We start from the raw sequence: 19,913 nt of genomic DNA, 5'->3' as shown, positions 1-19,913 counted from the left end.
AATTCATGCAAATGTTTAAGTTAAAAATATCTTCTCAACAACAAGTAAAACAGTGAAAACAAACAAACCAAAAAAGTAAAACTGACTCTCTAGAAGCTGTGCCATTTTTAAACTGATAGTTTCCTGTCTTCTGGCCACACACTGTGGAGCCTCAGGAACACACAAACCGTAGTTAGAAAGCCTTGTTGTAAGTAATGAAGTCTAGACGACTTGACCTGATATCTGAGGTTGTCTATGGTCTTTCAAGAACCTGCTTTTCCAGATTTCTTGTCTGCATGGCTATGCTTGTCCAGTATTCCAGCCTCATAGAACGTACTGAGAAGCTTTCCAACTTTTTCAGTGCTCAGGAATTGTTTCTATAATCATGGGCATTTTCATAATGGGAGAATAGCCATGAAACTTCTGAGCCTCTTTTTTTTTTTCTTTTTAAGCTGCTGGAGCCAGTTTTGATAATTTATGTGTTTTCAGAAAATCATGTTCTTTTAGAGGTACACATTTATTGGTATAATTAGTATTTTCTAGTGAACCTAATATTTTAGGGTAGCAGTCATTTGAGGGGAGAAGCTGTTTTGGTTTCCTTTCTGTTGCCCAGCAGCATAGCCAGTGACACAGCTGTTTCATGGATGGTTGAGAGGAATGGTATGGTTGCTGCAAAGCAGCAATACAGACCTGCTGGCCTTTGGGGACTCCTGGGATAAATCGCTTGGCCAACTGAAAGTGTTATAATAGCCAGTTTCAGGTCCCTCACCATTATACCCACTCGAGCTGATTTATACTTTACAGTCTAAATTGGCATGGGGCAGGCCTTTGGGATTAAATTAATTTATACCAAGTTAGAAAGCATCAGCTGCCAAAGTCAGGGGTGCCTTCTGGAGGCTAGTGTGCTTATTTCTTCATGTATTCTAAGCTCACACTCCAGGCATTCTCTCTTGGAAAGCAGCTGGGATAGTCCTTCAGGAAGGCCTGCTTTGCATCTCCTTTGTGTTAGCGAGGTTCTGGGTCCTATAGAGAAGCCCAGATCTTTTACTGAGACACTGCATTGCAGTTGGTCCTTGTGCAAATCAGGAAGATTTGTAACCTTCTAAAATCAAATACAGCATATATGATTTTTTTATCTTGAGGCCTTTTTTCCCTCCTTAAAGTAAACTCAAAGGAATTATTATGCTTGAATGGCAGTAGTACAAATCTGTGATCTTGATCCTTACTTGGAAGTTGAAGAAAAGGAAGTTTGTCTCTCTATACCGCCTTCTTTAGCAAAAGATTAAAGAAAATTTCTGGAGATTAGAAGTGTGTCAACAATAAAAAGCTACCTCCGATGTTATTTAAGAAAAGGTGTTAAGTAGGTGGTTGTTACACATTAAAGGAATTAGTAATATTCATTCTGTGCCATTTGACTGTCTCCAGTCTGAAAATTATCTTTGTTTATTAGGCAGGTGGGACTTTTTAAAGTAAAGAATTGTAAATAAACGTTTTTCCACGACGACCCATGCTAAAGGCCCTATTTCTCTCTCATTGCCAATCAGAGTTTGGAGCTGTTCCCCTTGCTCAGTCCTGAGTTCTTTTCCGAGCAGCCACTGCCTGTTCTTGAGGGTGGAGGAGGTGGAAAGATGTTAAACAGATTTGTCCCTAATGAGCTGTGACGCCAGCTGCATAGAGGACAAATCCTGTTACTCCCTCCAGCTACTCTCTGAAGCTACAGCGGAGCAGTAGGACTGGGTCTCCCTTCTCTATGCTGATTTGCTGAGTTTTCTGCTCCCCACCCCCACCCCACCCACCCCTTCCTCTTCTGTCCCAGAGCATCTTGGCAAAGTTCAGATTTCTGTGCTCACAGCTCAGTGCCCACAGTGAAAAGGAAAAACAAAAGGGGCGGAGAGAAAGTGCGGGGGTGGTGTAGGGAGGGGGGATTTTAGAAGGGTATTCCTTAGTGCCTTACTTCTAAGACTTACTCTAAGCTCTGGGTTTGAAGGCCTAAGTAGTAAAGCTTTGAATAACCTGGGTTTCCAAATAGTTCCTTGGAGAACTGTTGGCTTTTATTGGCTTATGAACACGGTAGGCCATGTATTAAAAGGATTTTAATTTCTGTTGTTCAGAAACCTCTGAATTTTGAAAAGGCCACTTTCTATCTCTTCAGTCTTTGCTTTTTTCCACATACTTTCATTGTAAGGAAGATGAAACAATTGCAGTATTAGCGTGTTATAGAATATTTACTTTGCACCAGGCTCCACTGGCTTTTATAAGCATTGCCGCATATAATCATTACAAAATCCTTGGTGGTAAATACTTTTAATGGGACAATTTTTTCCTAAACTGTTGTAAGAAACAATATAAAATTCGTCATCTTAACCATTTTTAAGTGCACAATTCAGTAGTGTTAAGTATATTCACACTGTTGTGAAACAGAGCTCCAGAACTTTTTCTTCCTGCAAATGTGAAACTATACCCATTAAAGTGAAAATTCTTTAACTGATAAGCCAATTCTTCTGTGCAGCAGGATTAAAATTGCTTTCCTGTTACCTTTCTTCTTTGCTGTTTTTCTATAACATTCTTAATCTTCATTTCACCGGGGCGCCTGGGTGGCTCAGTCGTTGGGCGTCTGCCTTTGGCTCAGGTCGTGGTCCCGGGGTCCTGGGATTGGACCTCGGGCCCCGATTCGGGCTCTTTGCTGGGCGGGAGGCCTGCTTCTCCCTCTCCCACTCCCCCTGCTTGTGTTCCCTCTCTCGCTGTCTCTGTCAAATTAATAAAATCTTAAAAAAACAAAATCTTATTTCACCATGGGGTGAAAACAGGCCTATATTAGTGTGCCTTGGTTTATCCATTTGGTACCAACTGCTGGGGTTAACAGTAACTAAAGGGGAGGTGGTGGGGAGAGCTTTGCTCTCCAAGGGGTTTATCACCTATTCTTCATTCTAATCTTTACCAATTCTGCATTAAGTTCTGCTGAGCTAGATGGGAAAAGTTTACTGATAACTTTGTCACCTTACAAGTTACCATGGCCCTGCATATTTTTTGGTGGGTTATCTAAATAGCTGCTGATTTATGAAGCATAATGTTATAGAAATACATTTGAAAAGCAATTTTATATTTTGAGGCCCATTTTCTTACTGATTTACGAGTTTACTATATTCCATGGGTAAAATGGTAGACAAAGGCGAGGTGTTGAATTTTATTTGGAAATAACAGAGTTCTTTTCAATACTTGTCTCATTTGAGGAACAATTCAAGCCTGCTCAGTTCTCCTTGAAAGAGCTGATCCAACATCTCTGATATTCTGTCTTTCTATGTAACCACTTTCCCCAGTTGCTAACTCATTAGATCATGGTTGTGCTAGGAAAAGCAAACCTAGGTTCACTGGGGAGAAGTTTTTTACCAGTCCTCTTTAGCCTGTCCATCACAGTTGAGTATTGAACAAGAGCATTTAATATTTTTTTTTCGAATTAAGATAAGTCCCCAGTTTCTGCTGATAATGTTAAGAAAACTATGGTTGAATCACCAATGAAGCCTGGTTACTGAGGCAGGTAGAAAATATAGTGAAACAATTTTGTCTTTCCTTTTTCTTTTTTAAATTTCAGATTCACGGATTTTATTAATCATTGTTTTTGGTTCGTGATGCATTCTCATCATTGGTGTATGAATGTTTTGCTTTATGCATTTATAAGTGATACCATCTGTGAAAATAGCATCCATCACAATTAGAACATCAGTATCGATACTGCTCTCCCATCCAGTCTTTTGCCTCCCAACACCTATGGGAATTTTTAAAAATGCAGATAGGGAATAAAAACTTACCTTAGATTTGTTGAAGAAAATACAGATTTGTTATACAAATGTATACAACTATTGGGCATGTATCTTAAGATAAACAGTTCTTACACTTACTAATTGTAAATTGACTTACTAATTTTGATTTCTGCTAACTGCCACAGGTTAACAAGATGTTAGTAATTTCAAACTTGAAAATTCATAATCTAACGTAAGTAGAATGTGGGTTTAAGGACATCTTATCTTTTGGCCATACCACTCTTAATGTTTGTAGGTCTGTGTTTATTTTGTCCTGAACAACTTGCTTTACTCTAATTTGTCTGTAATTCTACTTGATGACTCTCTGGGAGCAGAAATAAAAGGATGTTGGCAGTTGATACTGTTTGGAGAACACTTTAATCATGATACGTCCTCACATTCTAAATAGATTTATTTCCAGAAATGACATTCTTCTCTAAGGGCCAAATGATCCACTCTTCCCACCAGTGACTACTAATCTGGTATTTAGAGTAGTTTATTTAGTGGTTTACCTGGATATCTGAATTACATTTAATTCTTCAGTCCTTTCAGCGGGTTTCAGAGCTTGAGGCAGGAACTGTAAATTCCATAGATACTGATAACCACATTTTATCTGCATGATATGATTATGATCATATATTAATGCTAGGGTTTTTAGATAAACAAGGGGCTTTATCTGTTCTTGAGATAAATCATTTGAGTATGTTTGGGGTTACAATGTAAGGATTTAATTCCATCCTTATGTCAGAAATTCATTTTTGACGTTTCTTATATGTTTTAGAGCATTTTAGATCTATGGCATTATTTCATTTCTTTTGGTAATTATATTTCTTTTGTTCATTAAACCAGCATTTAATCATCTTCCACATGTTCTCAAATCCTCCCCTTCTTTCTTCCCACAGCTGCTGTTTTATTTACCTCAGACTCTGACCTTTTATCTTCCAGAATAGCACCTCCCAGACTATATATGCATATGAATAATGGGGCTCTTGTTAAAATGCAGATTCTGGTGTCAGTAAGTCTGTCTTGGCACCTGAGGTGCAAGCTTCCAGGTGATGTTGACTCTGCCCCCGTGGTCCCCACCTGTGGTACCCCTCCCAGGCATTTTTTTGAGACGGAGATCTGATCATTTCACTCTCCTTCTCCAGACTTGATTGTATATGGAAGTAAAGTCCACACTCTTTAGTGTGAAGATCCTTAAGGAACAGGCCTGTCCTGTCTTCGATTCTCTAACCACCCTCTCCGTTTTGGGGAGAGTCCTTGGTACTTTCTACACATGCCATGAACTTTCACATGCTCTGCCTTACTGTGCATCTGCCAGGTAAATATTGCTATATTTTATTATTATTGTTGCCTCTTCAGAAGATAATATTGTAATTATAAACTGGACAACTAGAACTCGTGTCAAGCTTTTCCACTTAAGCCACAAGGGAATGTCTGGTGGGAAGCAGGAGATGCAAAAGAAAGGGAATTCATAGTAGAGCTTTAATTGTTCCTATATGAGTGACATTTTTTCTTTTCTTTTTTTTTTTTTTTTTTGGAGTCTCAGTGTAAAAATTAATGCAGATTTTACACTTTGCTCTGTAATAGGACTTTAATAAAATTAATGTTTTAAATAAATTACTACTGAATAAAAGTGATCCACATGTATCCTGTGGCTTCTAGGAATCTTGGCATACTTCCACAGAGATCTGTGGTAAACTTCTCTTTGACTGTCTTTGGTAAAGCCTTCCCAGTTCTTATCTCTTCATATGTGGCCTTTATCATGGTTTAATTTGGTACTTCTGTTCTTTAAAAACACTAGGAAGCATCTGACTATAGCACCTTTAATCAGGAGTTACATAGTGCTCTTTAATTTACATTGATGAGGAGGACAGAACTCCAGCGGGAATGTGTAACAGTATGTTAACATATAGAGTGTTGAAGGAGTTGCTGGAGGAACCAGCAAAATGGAACTCAGCTAGGAAGATTTTATTTATTTTATTTTACTTTTTAAAGATTTTATTTATTATTTGTCAGAGACAGAGAGCAGAAGCAGGGGGCACGGCAGGCAGAGGGAGAAGCAGGCTCCCTGCTGAGCAGGGAACCCAATATAGGGCTGGATCCCAGGACCCTGGGATCATGACCTGAGTGGAAGGCAGATGCTTAACGACTGAGCCACCCAGACGTCCCTCAGCTAGGAAGATTTTATAGATGAAAGTTTTTCATGTAAAGGACCTACAGTATGGCTTGGCAGAAGGGAGGAGGGGAGGGATTTCTTTCTGTTTAGGGAGAATGGTGCATTTGAGGGCTTGGTTGGGAGTGATGGAGGTGGGTTATTAGAGCTGTTAAAGCCATCAGCCTTTCTAGCCTGGAGCGCATAGGCCAGTAGGAAGCAGCTTACTCTGTGGAAGAGCCCTGGATGGGGTGGTCTGGGTTTCACTTGGTCCTGGCACTGTTCTGCTAAGTACAGCAGGAGTCAGTTAACCTTCCTGGGCCTAGTTTATTTATCCTCAAATTGAGAGAGTTGAAATACTGTGATCTGTAATATACCTTCCAGCTCTGCTATTCAGTAATTCTGTCTCCTCTATCAAACAAGCTGGTCTGGGACTTTGTACTTCAAGGGTTCGGTTTCTGTTATAATTGCAGATTGCTTTGGAGTCTTGCCTACTGACCAAGCTTAAAATATGAACCATTCAAATTTTCCCTTGCTTTGCATCACATTTACTTCTGTCCGATCTTGAATTCGTGTTTCCCATTGCTGCAGTTTCTCTCCTTGGGTAAGTCCTTCAGAATTTTTCTCCCAGGCTCTTGCTTATGTTTAACCCCACCTCACACCCTCTACCACTAGAATTCCTTTTACACACAGCAGCTAAGTTAGTATCACTGTGCCTCTCCTCAGTAAAAATAACTGTGGTGAATCTCCATTGTCTTCCAAAGAAGAGCCAAACTCATTAGCTCAGTATTCATATCAGCTATCAATCTTAGCTCACATTACTCCCCTCTTAGTATCTACAGAATAGTTAAACTGAAGCTACTATCCTCTCAGTGCCCTTGCTCCCGTTGTTAAGTGCACCTGGTTATGCCCTGCTTCTTCCCCCATTGTCACGCCGCCACGATTTTCCCATCTTGGGTGCCACGGTCTTCATGAGTCTCTTTAGGCTTCCCACAGCCAGGAGGAGTCCTTTTCTTCTCAGTTCCCATTGCACCATAGCACCGTTTCTGTACCTAATAGTGCTCATTAGTTGGTTTGTCTATCTTTTTTTGTACTCTTAATCTCTCCAAACTAAACTAAGCTCCTCAGCACTTAGGCAGTACTATATTATCTTAGATAGGGTGGGTGCCCAGTAAATATTGGTTGAATGAATGAATTCTGGCTAATTATAGTTCAGATCCTTGTTATCTCTGGTTGGTAGAGTTTCTTGTTTTTCTGGATAATCACTAACTAGAAAAGAAGTCTGCCAACAGGAATTAATAAACTAATAGAAGAATAAGAACCATTGCTAAGATGTGTTACAATTCCCGAGTTTGTAATTAAGGCAAGCAAATGTTTGCAAGCCTCAGCCTTGTCTTTGAATTTTGAGTTTCATTCACCTGGGCTTTTAAGACAGTATGAACCTTTTCAGGTGAACTACCTCAGGGTAGTTTGTATTTTGTTTGTGTCAGTATGCTTAGCAGTTTTTTGTCCAATGAAGGTTTTATTTATTTATTTTTAAGATTTATTTATTTTAGAGAGAGAGCGTGCGAGGTTGGGCAGGGGGAGGGACAGAGGGAGAGAAACTCAAGCCCACTCCCTGCTGAGCACAAAGCCCACCTCCCCAGCACCGCCTCATGACACTGAGATTCTGATCTGAGCCTAAACCAAGAGTCTGGTGCTTCACAGACTGGGCCGCCAAGGCACCTCTGTTTTAGAACACGTTTTAGAGTGAATGCTTACAAACTTGGGAATTTTAAAAAGTAAAGTAACAAATGGAACCATTAAAATAACTTACAAAATTATTTTACAGAATTACAATTAGAAAAACTTTAATGTTTTTATAGTAGCAGCAGACTCCTCTGTTAAGTATGCACTTGCCGTGTAATTGGTGTTTAGGTCAGACATTGTTTCATATGCACATCTCATGCTTTCAGAACCATTAACATGAGCCTTCAAAGTTTGGTTTTTATGTGTTTATAGATATGGTTAAGAGCCAGTCAAACCATAAGCAGAGTAGACCCTTGGAAAATGGCTTGCATCCTGGTTGAAACAGTGCGGGCAAACTTTGTATCCCAAGAGTTGATGACTTAGAACAGATTCCATCATCTTAGAAAATACTGGTTTAGAATGGGAGATTGAAAAGAGAAATAAGATCTCCTAAAATTTCCCACTGTCACTTTTTGTCCCAGTAGCTCCTCAACTTAGCTTTGTTCAGAATACTGTGCTAAGACAAGCTAAATCTTTGGCATTGTCTGTTTGAATCCCAAGGAAAGCAAATACATCTCACCTAGGATTAAACCATTAACATAGACATTACCTCACATCTCTCTAGATGATGTAAGATTATTCTCAGTTCTAGCAATGTCCCATCATTAGTCACTTAGGTTGTAGCATCCTCAAAATAAGAATTGCTAGCTATATTGCTCACTACCAGTGCTTTTTTTCAAAGATAATAGTGGTTCTTTAAAACAATTGCAGTTGGTTTACCTGTTAGAACTGTTAGGGGAATGAAGTATACATAATACATAATTATGTATTTGCTACTTTATTCTCTTACAATGAAAGTAGAAGGCATTATATAGCATATTTATATAACTTAAGCTCTTTGATAATTACATAGCTAGCATTGACTTATAAAAAGAGATATACTTGTGTTTCTTCTGGTGTGCAGAAAAGTGGAATGGAGCAATGGGAGAAATAAACCCCATGGAAAAACAAAAAGTTGAACTCGTTCTTCTAGCAGTAACTGTGGGAGGAAAGGCATAGTTTATCCATGGCAAGCAATTTGGCTACACTGACCCTGTAGTGGCTTGGAGAGTGATGTTGATGGTGTGGGTGATAGGAAGCTGGGACAGGTGGATTTTAAGAAATCTCTGTGTTTGATCTCAATCTCTCTCTCCTCCTCCTCCTCCTCAGGAGTTAGAAGCAGCTCTTCACAGAGATGATGTAGAGTTTATCAGTGACCTGATCGCCTGCCTGCTTCAGGGCTGCTATCAACGAAGGGATATCACGTGAGTAATCCTGATTTTACTACATATTTAATGTAAAAAGAACTAATTAACCAGGTGCACTGATGTTTCGTGTCTTCTGTAACAAACCAAAACTGATCATTTGCCAGTGGTATTTACAAATGGATTCCCCAGCTCTATGTTTGGCTTCTTCTGCAGTTCAGTTTTAATTTTATTATAATCCCTGAGTTTATTTCACTCTGACAAATCTATATCCCTTACTCCTGGGTCTACCAGTTAACATAATCAAGTGTAGAATTTCGTCTTCTCAGTACATGTCTGTCTGTCTTATTTTTACAGAACAGCCTCTTGCAGTATTGGTAAAATGTTGCCTAACAAATTAAAGCTAGATTTTACTACATTTCTACCACTTGAGTATCTTCTATTGTTCACATAACCAGTAGCATAATTTTTAATATGGAGCTTCTAGGCTCCCTCACACCATAACTGCCAAGTAAACAGCTCTCTGATACATTTCACGTGTACAGACATTTGGAGCAAAATTTTATCTGTGTAGACGAATAAAGGATATTCCTGATAAGGCCTCATTCCTTGTTTTGACCCTAACTCGATACACATTTTCTTTGCTACTACATTTCTATACAGGGTGGAACTGTATAGAGCCAACTCTTAAAAAAGTTGAGACAAATGATTTTCCAGTTTTCAGTGCTCCAGAGCCATGCAGGGCAGGGGTTTGGGGTTTTAAGGTTTGTATTTTTCATACAGTTAAAGATGCTATCTCAAATACTTCTGCTCTGTTTTGTTTTTTTTTAGATTTTATTTATTTATTTGACAGAGAGAGAGAGAGAGCACAAGCAGGGGGAATGGCAGGCAGAGGCAGAGGGAGAAGCAGGCTCCCCGCAGAGCAAGGGGAGCCTGATGTGGGACTCGATCCCAGGACTCTGGGATCATGACCTGAGCCGAAGGTAGTCGCTTAACCAACTGAGCCACCCAGGCGCCCTACTTCTGCTCTGTTAAATCTACTCTTAGGTATCTGTTAGGGCTGGGAAACTAGGCCCAATACTAATGTGCAATAAACTTGTCATTACAAGATAAGTAAGAGATTGATGAAACGCCATTTTCTTCATGGTACAAGTTTGTATCTCTTAAGGGAGAGTTATTGCTCAGCAGAGAGCCTGCTTCTCCCTCTCCCACTCCCCCTCCTTGTGTTCCCTCTCTCACTGTGTCTCTCTCTGTCAAATAAATAAATATAATCTTAAAAAAAAAAAGAATTTGGGGGTATCAACATAAAAGCCATGAGAGCAAGGGAGTCGTCAGACTGTGTATTTAAGTAAGCATCCTGGGCAAGAGGGAAAGTAGGAAGACCAACTAGGGGCTAATGAATTAGGGGAGAAAGGAGAGATAGAGACAGAGTGAAGGACTATTATGATGGTACAAGTAACTAGACATGGTGTCTCCAGTCTTGACCAGTCTGATAGGTATAAAGTTGTTTTAACTTGCATTTCATTGATCATTCTTCACAAGTTCAGTATCTTTTCTTAGGTTTATTGGGCACATTTGTGGGGTTTTTTGTTTTTTTTTGCTGCTGCTGTTGTTGTTGTTTTAATATTTTATTTATTTATTCATGAGAGTCAGAGAGAGAGAGGCAGAGGCAGAGGGAGAAGCCGGCTCCCCGCCTAGCAGGGAGCCCGATACGGGACTCGATCCCAGGACCCTGGGATCATGACCTGAGCCGAAGGCAGACGCTTAACCATCTGAGCCACCCAGACGCCCCTATTGGGCACATTTGTAATCTTTGTATACTTGACCTTCTTGTTAATATACTTGGGTCATTTTACTGGTGTGTTGAAGATCAGGGAAAAGAAATGCCCATTTAAAATTTGTAAGGCTGTTTTTCCTCTAGGTTCTTCTATTTCATTCTTGCACAAGAGTGTTCCTTTACCCTTGTCAGTTCTGAACATTGCCCATAACATGCCAGCGGGTTAGGGTGAAAACAGTTTCCTATCTCTTGTGTGTGACAATGGGGATAGAGAGGACAGTCTGGTTGAAGATTGAAATAGCTAAAGTCATATCATTTATGGAATAAATCTTCCCATCCCTGTTGGCATGTGATATCTCTTTGATCTTTTCCCAATTTTTTACTCCTGCTTGAAACTACTTGGTTCTTGGGGCACCTGGGTGGCTCAGTCGTTAAGCGTCTGCCTTCAGCTCAGGTCATGGTCCCAGGGTCCTGGGATCGAGCCCCGCATCGGGCTCCCTGCTCCATGGGAGGCGTGCTTCTCCCTCTCCCACTCCCTCTGCTTGTGTTCCCTCTCTTGCTGTGTCTCTTTCTGTCAAATAAATAAATAAAATCTTTAAAAAAAAAAAAAAAAAAAAAGAAGCTACTTGGTTTTTTCTGATCGTACCTGTCAGTCTCTTTTGGCTGTGATACCACGCTATGTCTCCCTAATATATTCACTAGCTTTGTGACCTGTGCCTCAGGTTTTTCATCTATAAGATGTGTTTAATGATAGTATCTCTACTTGTTGGATTGTCATAAGGTTGAAATAACAATCTGTATATGAAACAGTAAGGATATTGTCTGGGACACAGCAACTAATAACATTTGAGTGATTATTCCTTTATATTATATTTTAATGTTTGATAAGGATAGTTCTCATTAATCCTTCTGTTTAAAATTTGTCTTAATCTTGCTTCCTCATTCTTACAGAAAATAATTACATTATCTCATCATGTTCATAAGATATTCCTTTATTTTGATTAGAGTCAAATGAACTTATAAATAAATTTAGGCAGAATTGACCTCTTTACCATGTTGAGATTGCTTTTTTATTCAAGCTCTTTCTATTAATCAGTAAAAATGTATAGTTTGATTCATTTAGGTCAGATACATTCTTGGCTATTTTAATTTTTGTTACTATTAGGAGTTGAATCCCATTCATATTATAAGTACTTTGGAAATACATTCTTCTGTATAGATCTTGAATCTACCCAGTTTATTGATCTTGATAATTTTTTAATTTGATTCTCTTCTCATTTTCTAGGATTATCATCCCTCTTTCCTTTCGGTATTTGTATTCTTGTCTGTTCCATGCTGTACTAGTTATCCACTGCTATGTAACAATACCCTAAAACTTACCAACTTAAAACAACAAAAAATTATTGTATCATCATTTCAGTTAAGATTCTGGCTTCAGCAGGATGCCTGGATGGCTCAGTCAGTTAAGCGTCTGCCTTCGGCTCAGGTCATGATCCCGGGGTCCTGGGATTGAGCCCCACATCGGGCTCCCTGCTCAGCGGGGAGCCTGCTTCTCCCTCTCCCTGCTCTGCCTGCCACTCCCCCTGCTTGTGTGCACACGTGCGCTCTTTCTCTTTCTCTGATGAATAAATAAATAAAATCTAAAAAAAAAAAAAAAAAGAATCTGGCTTCAGCTAAGCTGGGGTGTGTCTAACATAGGATTGCTTAGAGAGTGCAATCAAGGTACCCAGGACCTTGACTAGGACTACAGTCCTATCAAAGCTTGACTGGGGCAGGTATCCATGTATTTGTTTTCTGTCTCTGCATAACAAGTTTCTCCAAACTTAATAGCTTAAAAAATCCATTTATTATCTCACAGTTTTATAGGTCGGGAGTATATGTGTGGCTCATCTGGATCCTCGGCTCAGTTTCTTATGGGGCTGTAATCAGGGTGTCATCCAGGCTGTGTTCTAATCTGGAGGCTTAACTGGGGAGCAATCCACGTTCATTCAGGTTGATGGAAGAGTCATTTCTTTGCAGTTGTAGGACTGAGGTCCTTATTTTCTTGCTGGCTGTTGACTGGGAGCTCCTGTCAGCTCCCACAGGTCATCCACAGTTCCTTTGGCAGCCACATGGCCTCTTACTACATAACTGTTTGTGTCTTCAAGGCCAGCAGGAAAATCGCTCTTGTGTGCCAGCAGAGAATCTTATATGATATAACATAATCATGGGAATGACATCCTTTTGCCATAATAAAAGCAAGGTATAGACAGTCTATCATACTAAAAGGAGGGGATTGTACAAGGGTGTGAATACCAGGAGGTAGAAATCATTTGGGGCCTCTTAAAGGCTGCCTGCTATACATGCTTTTACCATATTGGCTTCCAGAACAAAACTAAATAATAATGGTAAGATGTATGCTTGCATCTAATTATATTTACTTAAATATTAATAATTATTTTGATAGATTTTTTTGTGGATAAGAACCAATTAATTGGTTTTTGGATAATCATATTTGGTTTTAATGGCTCCTATAAGTATATGTGTGTATTTGAATTATATATATGAATATCATATATAAAAATATAAGAATCATATATATGTGAATTATCAACAAGAGGTTTTGATTTGCCCTGTTGTAAATGGGGGTAAATGGCTATAACCAACTTGTTCCTCATTTAATTTTATTCCTCTCATATTTACCATTAGTCTCAACCATAAATTAGAGAAAAAGTATATACTTACTTTGATAACGTTTTCTATAAAAGTAATTAGTTTGAAAATAATGGATATTCTGCAGAATATTTTTATCTTAGATGCCAACTTTTACCATCATTCATTATAATTTCACTTGTGTTCGTTTCATTTTTTTTTTTTTTTTTCATTATGAGGTAAAGAAGAGCTGGTATGAGGTCATCTCCTCGTTTAATAAGGTCCCATTTTAGAGGGAAGGAAACATATCCAGACAATTTACTTACCAGGTCATGTAGCTAGTTAGAAGATGAATAATTCCCACATCATCAAGATGAAGTACAAAGAATTGAAAGAACAGGAGATTGAATATTACAATATTCCAATTGGAAAGGATATATACACTACTATACACTAGCCAAATTTTGGAAGCAGCCCAATGCGGGGCTCCATCCCAGGACCCTGGGATCATGACCTGAGCCGAAGGCAGACACTTAACGACTGAGCCACCCAGGCGCCTCTTTTGTTCGTTTTTAAAATACAGGTGAAATAAAAATATTTTTGGCTGACCAAATTAATTTGGAAACTGGCAGCCCTAAGATTCGGAATTAATTGTTTGGAGTGTGGCTCTCACCTCAGCCTTTTAAAAACTTACTATTATTGGGGCGCCTGGGTGGCTCGGTTGGTTGGGTATCTTCCTTCTGCTCAGGTCATATAGTTCCAGGGTCCTGGGATCCAGCCCTGCATTGGGCTCCCTGCTTATCAGGAGCCTGCTTCTCCCTCTCCCTCTGCTCCTCCCACCTGTTCATGCTCTCTCTTTGCTCTCTCTCAAATAAATAAAAAATCTTAAAAAAAAAAAAACCTGTTATTATTGATATACAATATACACACAGAAAATTTTTTGTTCTGTAGTTATACAGCTCAGTGAATAATCACATTCTGAACACATCTGTATGATGAGCGCCCATACAAGAAAGACCACTATAGTGGATTTCACTTTTTCCATTGGAAGGAGTTATCCGAAGTTAGTCATTTTGTCCCACAAGTGGTATCCACTAAGGAGTTAGAGTGAATGCATGCTTTCTGAAGTTTTACTTTCATCTCATTCTATAAAAAGAGAAAATTGGACAAATGAAGGCTTGCCTTTTCTGGTTCTGAGATTTACCTGTTGTAGGGCGCTAAGACAGTTACTTAATTTCTTTGTGTATAACTTCCCTCATCTCAGAATGATAATAGTACCCACTAAAGTTATCATGAAGAGTAAATGAAATAATTTATGAGAAGCCTTAGAATAGGCTCGAGCCACTAATAAGTATCAATTTATTATATCAGTATATGTAAAAACATTCTCATAGTTTCTAAATATGCTGAGTGGAAGGTAGACATTGATTCAAGCAGTTTTCCATCTCTTAATCTACTTTGGTTTGTGTATTTTGAAACTGGGGTCAGCAAACTTTTTCTATAAAGGCCTAAAGAATAAATATTTTAGGCTTTGTGTAAATGATATTATCTGTTAGAACTACTCTGTCATCCTAGTGCAAAAGCAATAAATACTTCAATGGCTGATCGTGGCTGTGGGGTGTTTTGTTTTTGTTTTTTTTTTTTGAGAACTTTATGTACATTGAAATTTGAATTTAATAACATTTTCACATGTCATGAAATAGTATTGTTTGGATTTTTCCCCCCCAATCATTTAAAAAAAGAATGGTTTTTTACATTTTTAGCTTACAGGCTGTTTAAAAAAACAACAACAAAAAAGACACTCAGGCCCACAATTCATAGTTTGCCCGCCCCTGTTTTTTTTTTTTTTTTTATTTTTTTTTTTTATTTTTTAAAGATTTTATTTATTTGACAGAAACACAGCGAAAGAGGGAACACAAGCAGGGGGAGTAGGAGAGGGAGAAGCAGGCTTCCCACCGAGCAGAGAGCCTGATGCGGGGCTCGATCCCAGGATGCTGGGATCATGACCTGAGCTGAAGGCAGACGCTTAACGACTGAGCCACCCAGGCGCCTCCCGCCCCTGTTTTTAGAACACTTAAAAAGATTACTGTTCTAGTTTGCACTAACTCGGTCTAACCTTTAAATGGCACATAGAACCCTCATTTGTTCTTTTCTAAAAAGATTGTATTTATCTGACAGAGAGTGTACAAGCAGGGGCAGTGGCAGGCAAAGGGAGAGGGAGAAGCAGGCTCCCTGCTGAGCAGGGAGCCCAATGTGGGGCTGGATCCCAGGACCCTGAGATCAAGACCTGAGCAGAAGGCAGCCGCTTAACTGACTGAGACACCCAGGCGCCCCCCACCCCATTTGTTCTTAATTGTGTTCTCCAAACTGAGGTTTGTGCCCTTATATATAGGATAGAATTTTACTTGTCTGCTTATCCTTACTATCCTAGGCACTACTGTAAATCTTTTTCAGGAGCTCTTATTTAATCCTTATAATGCCTCATATGAATTCCTTTCTCACTCATCTATTAAGGTTGAGGAATTTTAGGCACAGAGAGGATAAATAACTTGTCCAAGGTTACACAGCTGGTAATTGATACAGGACAGATTTGGCCCCTAGCAGTGTAATCCTAGTCCTCCAGCTCTTACCCACAGCCCTATGCTATAAATGAATTAAAAGAAAAATGTTAAAGAAAGAGGTTTTCGTATAAAAGAAGTTTTAACTATTTTTGAACTTTGTGCTTCTTTGGCATTCTAATGAAGTCTGTGGACCTCATCTAAGAATATGATTTGAAATCACAAAATAAATAGGGTTATATATTAATCCAGTTATACTGAAATATGGTTAGTAAAATTTTTGATACAGTAATATGTTTTTTTATTAACTCATCAACATGCTCTAGCAGCAGGCTTTATTTCTCAAGATTAGTATCTTCTAAGTATTCATGATTCTAAATGGTTATTTTGAGATATTTACGGTATCTGTAATGTGATGTGAAAATATTTTATTTCTTTTGACAAAAAAATACGTATGTTACTATTTTCCCCCTACATTCATAATTGAACAGAATATAAAATTTCAGTTAGAGGCTAGTTAAAAGTTAATATTTTCTCAGCCAGGTTCATGGACCACTTGACATATCTGTAGAAATCTGCTTGAAGAGGTTTTTCAAATCTCAAACTAATCTGCAATTCAGAATCAGTGTCTTAGAAGTAAAAAGAACTTTATCATTAGTGCTATTTGTTTTTTTAACTTGTGAGGAAACTTAAGCAGCAAAACTGTATCGTAAGTCACCGGACTCTCATTTCCACACATGTTCCATTGTATGCGGTTGTGATATTTGCTCTCACATATGTCTAAAAATCCTCTGGGTAGCACGGTGGGATTCAGTTGCAAATCTTTGGTTTGGCTTGGTGTTATTTATATTGTTTAGGAATTTTTGTACCTGAGAGATGTTTAGAATAAAGTCTCAGTTCAAATTTTTCAGGAATTTGTTCTTTTATTACCAAAGAAGAGCAGTCATGTCATCCTCATCTGCAGGGGATATGTTCCAAGACCCCCAGTAGATGCCTGAAACTGTTGATAGTATTGAACCTATTGAACCATATATATGATAAAGTTTAATTTATAAATTAGGCACAGTAAAAACTGAAATTTAAATAAAAACTTTTATAAATAAGCACAGTAAGAGGCTGACAACAATAAAATAGAGCAATTATAACAGTCTGCTGTGATAAAAATTATGTGAATATGCACATACAACACAATGCACGTTCTCTAAGTGTCTTACTGTCCTGTATGCACTGTTCTGATGATGATGTGATGTGAGATGATGAGATGCCTGCGTGATGAAATGCAGTGAGTGGTGGTGTAGCATTAGACTACTGTTGGTAAGTCAGAAGGGGGCCATCTGCTTGGACCTCCAGTAGTGAAACTGTGGAATGTGAAACCACAAATGCAGACAGGACTGCTGCATCGGAATGGGTGCCAGTTATGACAGTTGGACTCTGAGGAGGGTCCCCGGAATTCTGTGGGATCCTCTGTGCCTTTGTGTGATCCCTTCCCCTGGAGTGTGGGTAGGATCTGCTCCTAACCAATAGAATTTGGGAACACTCATGGGATTTCACCCCCCTGACTGTTTTATACTGTATAGGACTCCATCCCATTATCAGGTGCTGTAGAATTGCTTTGATGAAGTAAGCAACCATGTTGGGAAAGCTCACGTGGCTAGGGACTGCAGTGGCTTCTAGGAGCTGAGGGTCAGCCAGATCACAGCTATATACATAACCAAGGATAAATCAGGCCAGAAAAAAACGTTGAGCCAGTAAAACAGTTCACAGAAGCATATGGACCAGTGATTATGTTTCTATAAATGTAAAACAAGGAAACTAAATGAGGATAAATATATTTGGAAAGATTATAAAGAAAATCAAGGAAGGGGCACCTGGGTGGCTCAGTGGATTAAGCAGCCAACTCTTGGTGTCGACTCAGGTCATGATCGCAGGGCCCTGCGATCCAGCCCTGTGTCAGGCTCTGCGCTCATCAGGGAGTCTGCTTCTCCCTCTCACTCTGCCCCTTCCCTTCCACTCGTGCTAGCTCTCTCTCTCTCTCTCATTTAAAAAAAAAAAAAAAAAAAAAAGATAAGGCAATGATTAACACAGTTCAGGAAAGTGATTCTACCTGGTAGGAGGGGAGACTACTATAGCTAGGGATAAGCATAAATGATAATAACATCTAAGGTAGTGATTCTCAGACCTTAGGGAATATCAGAATCAATCAGATGGCTTGTTAAAAGACATTATTGCTGGCCCTACCACTATCTTAATTCCATAGGTTGGGAGGGGGCTGAGGATTTGCATATGTTACAAGTTCTAGATGATGCTAATGTACTGGTCCAGGACCATTCTTGAAGTTCCACTAACCTAAGGAATGGCTAATTTTCGTTTTTTAAGCTTGATGGCAGACACGTGGCTTCTTGTTTATTTTGTTTTGTTTTGTCTTTGCAATTTCTTTGCTGATTTACCCCCATCAGTATATAAAATTAAAAGGAGAGTAACAGACTTTGTGTTGGTAACGTACTTTTCCTCCTGTTACTCTCCCTGGAATTGCAATTCTAGCCAGTTGGTTTTATGGGCCTTTATTAATAAAAATACTGTAGGTATTTAAAGTGATTCATCAGCTGGTTGCTCTCAACAGCACTTCTTTTTCTTCATTGAGAAGTGACCTAACCTAATTGAGCATGGGATTGGAAATCAGGAGCTTCTGGTTTGCTCTTAGCTGTCAGAGTGAAGATAGGATTGTGTCAGTGTCTTGAGCAATGATTTAAGCCTTATAAAAATATCCTCCATTAAATGCTCATTATGATGATATATGGCACCAAAAGATTTTTTTTTCCTTTTATCACTTTTAGTAGAGTGCTCTTTTGATTACCTACACTAATTTGTGCTTCAGTATGGTCTTTGTTTCGCTTTCTTGTGGCTTCCACTCAAAGTGAAAACTCGTAACAATCATAAATTTTAGCAGCATTAATTATGTACCTAACATTCTATAATAGATTCTCTAAAGACTCTTAAATAGTATTTGGGGGTCCTATCTACCCTCCATAGAAATATTATTTATCTTTTTGGAAATTACAATACTTCTGTGAAATGAGTCCATAATTCAAGTGTATAGGCTTTTTTTTGGACAAATGAATACACCATGTTGTCACCGTCCTATTCAAGATAATAGGACATTTCCATCTCTGCAGAAGGTGCCCTTTGCCATTAAATCTACCCCCACCCATACAGATTGCTGTGATTCCAATCACTGATCTGATTTTTATCACTGTAGATTAAGTTTTACCTTATTCTGGAATTTTATATGAGTGGGGTCATTCAGTATGTACTATTGTGTCCAGTTTCTTTCAGTCAGCATAATGTCTGTGATATTCATTGATACTGCTGTTTGTATCAGTAGTTTGTTCCTTTGCGGGGAGAGGGAGTCTAAAGTGTATTCCATTGGAAAAAGAGATCACAATTTGTTCATCTGTCCACTAGTTGATGGACTTGTATGTTGCTTCCAGTTTGCGTCTGTGATGAGTAAAACAGCCATGAACATTTGCATACAAACGTTTTTGTGGGTATATGTCTTCATTTTTCTTGGGTATTGCTGGGTCATATTATAAGAGTGTAGTTAAGAAACTGCCAGACTATTTTCTAAGTGGTTGTGAAACATTTATATTCCTACTAACAACATATGAACAGTCCGGTTGCTCCGTATCTTTGCCAACATTTGTTGTTTTTAATTTTAACCAGTTTTTAATTTTACTGAGTCTAGCATGTATAATGTGGTAACTCATTGTGGTTTTAATTTGCACTTCCCTGATGAGTAGATATATAATGAGTTATGAATATTTTCTCCTGGTGTGTAGCTTGCCTTTCCATTTGATTTTCAGTGTATTTTTGAGAAATGGAAACTTTATTTTGTTGAAGTCCAGCTTACCAGTTTTTTCTAGTATGTTTCATACTTTTTGTTCCCTGTGTAAGAAATCAGGACCTACCTTAATGTCAAGAAAATTTTCTTCTAGGTGTTCTTTTAGTTTTAGTTTTAGCTTTTTTGCAGTTGGCATTATGATGGGT

The 19,913-nt window shown here is 38.7% G+C and overlaps 1 protein-coding gene across 2 annotated transcripts in view; it reads left to right on the top strand.

The window, feature by feature from the left end:
• The window catches only part of LOC116623493 (cat eye syndrome critical region protein 2), a 176,248-nt gene that overhangs the window by 92,829 nt on the left and 63,506 nt on the right, over positions 1 to 19,913 (top strand). For both annotated transcript variants that reach the window (XM_032390690.1, XM_032390689.1), the window contains exon 2: positions 8,869 to 8,963. In XM_032390690.1, the coding sequence (XP_032246581.1) occupies positions 8,869 to 8,963 (95 nt within the window). The remainder of the gene's footprint in view (positions 1 to 8,868; positions 8,964 to 19,913) is intronic.

The sequence above is a fragment of the Phoca vitulina genome, unplaced genomic scaffold (genome assembly GCF_004348235.1).
Source record: "Phoca vitulina isolate PV1807 unplaced genomic scaffold, GSC_HSeal_1.0 scaffold59, whole genome shotgun sequence".
Taxonomy (NCBI): domain Eukaryota; kingdom Metazoa; phylum Chordata; class Mammalia; order Carnivora; family Phocidae; genus Phoca; species Phoca vitulina.
This window is presented reverse-complemented; position numbering and strand designations above follow the sequence as displayed.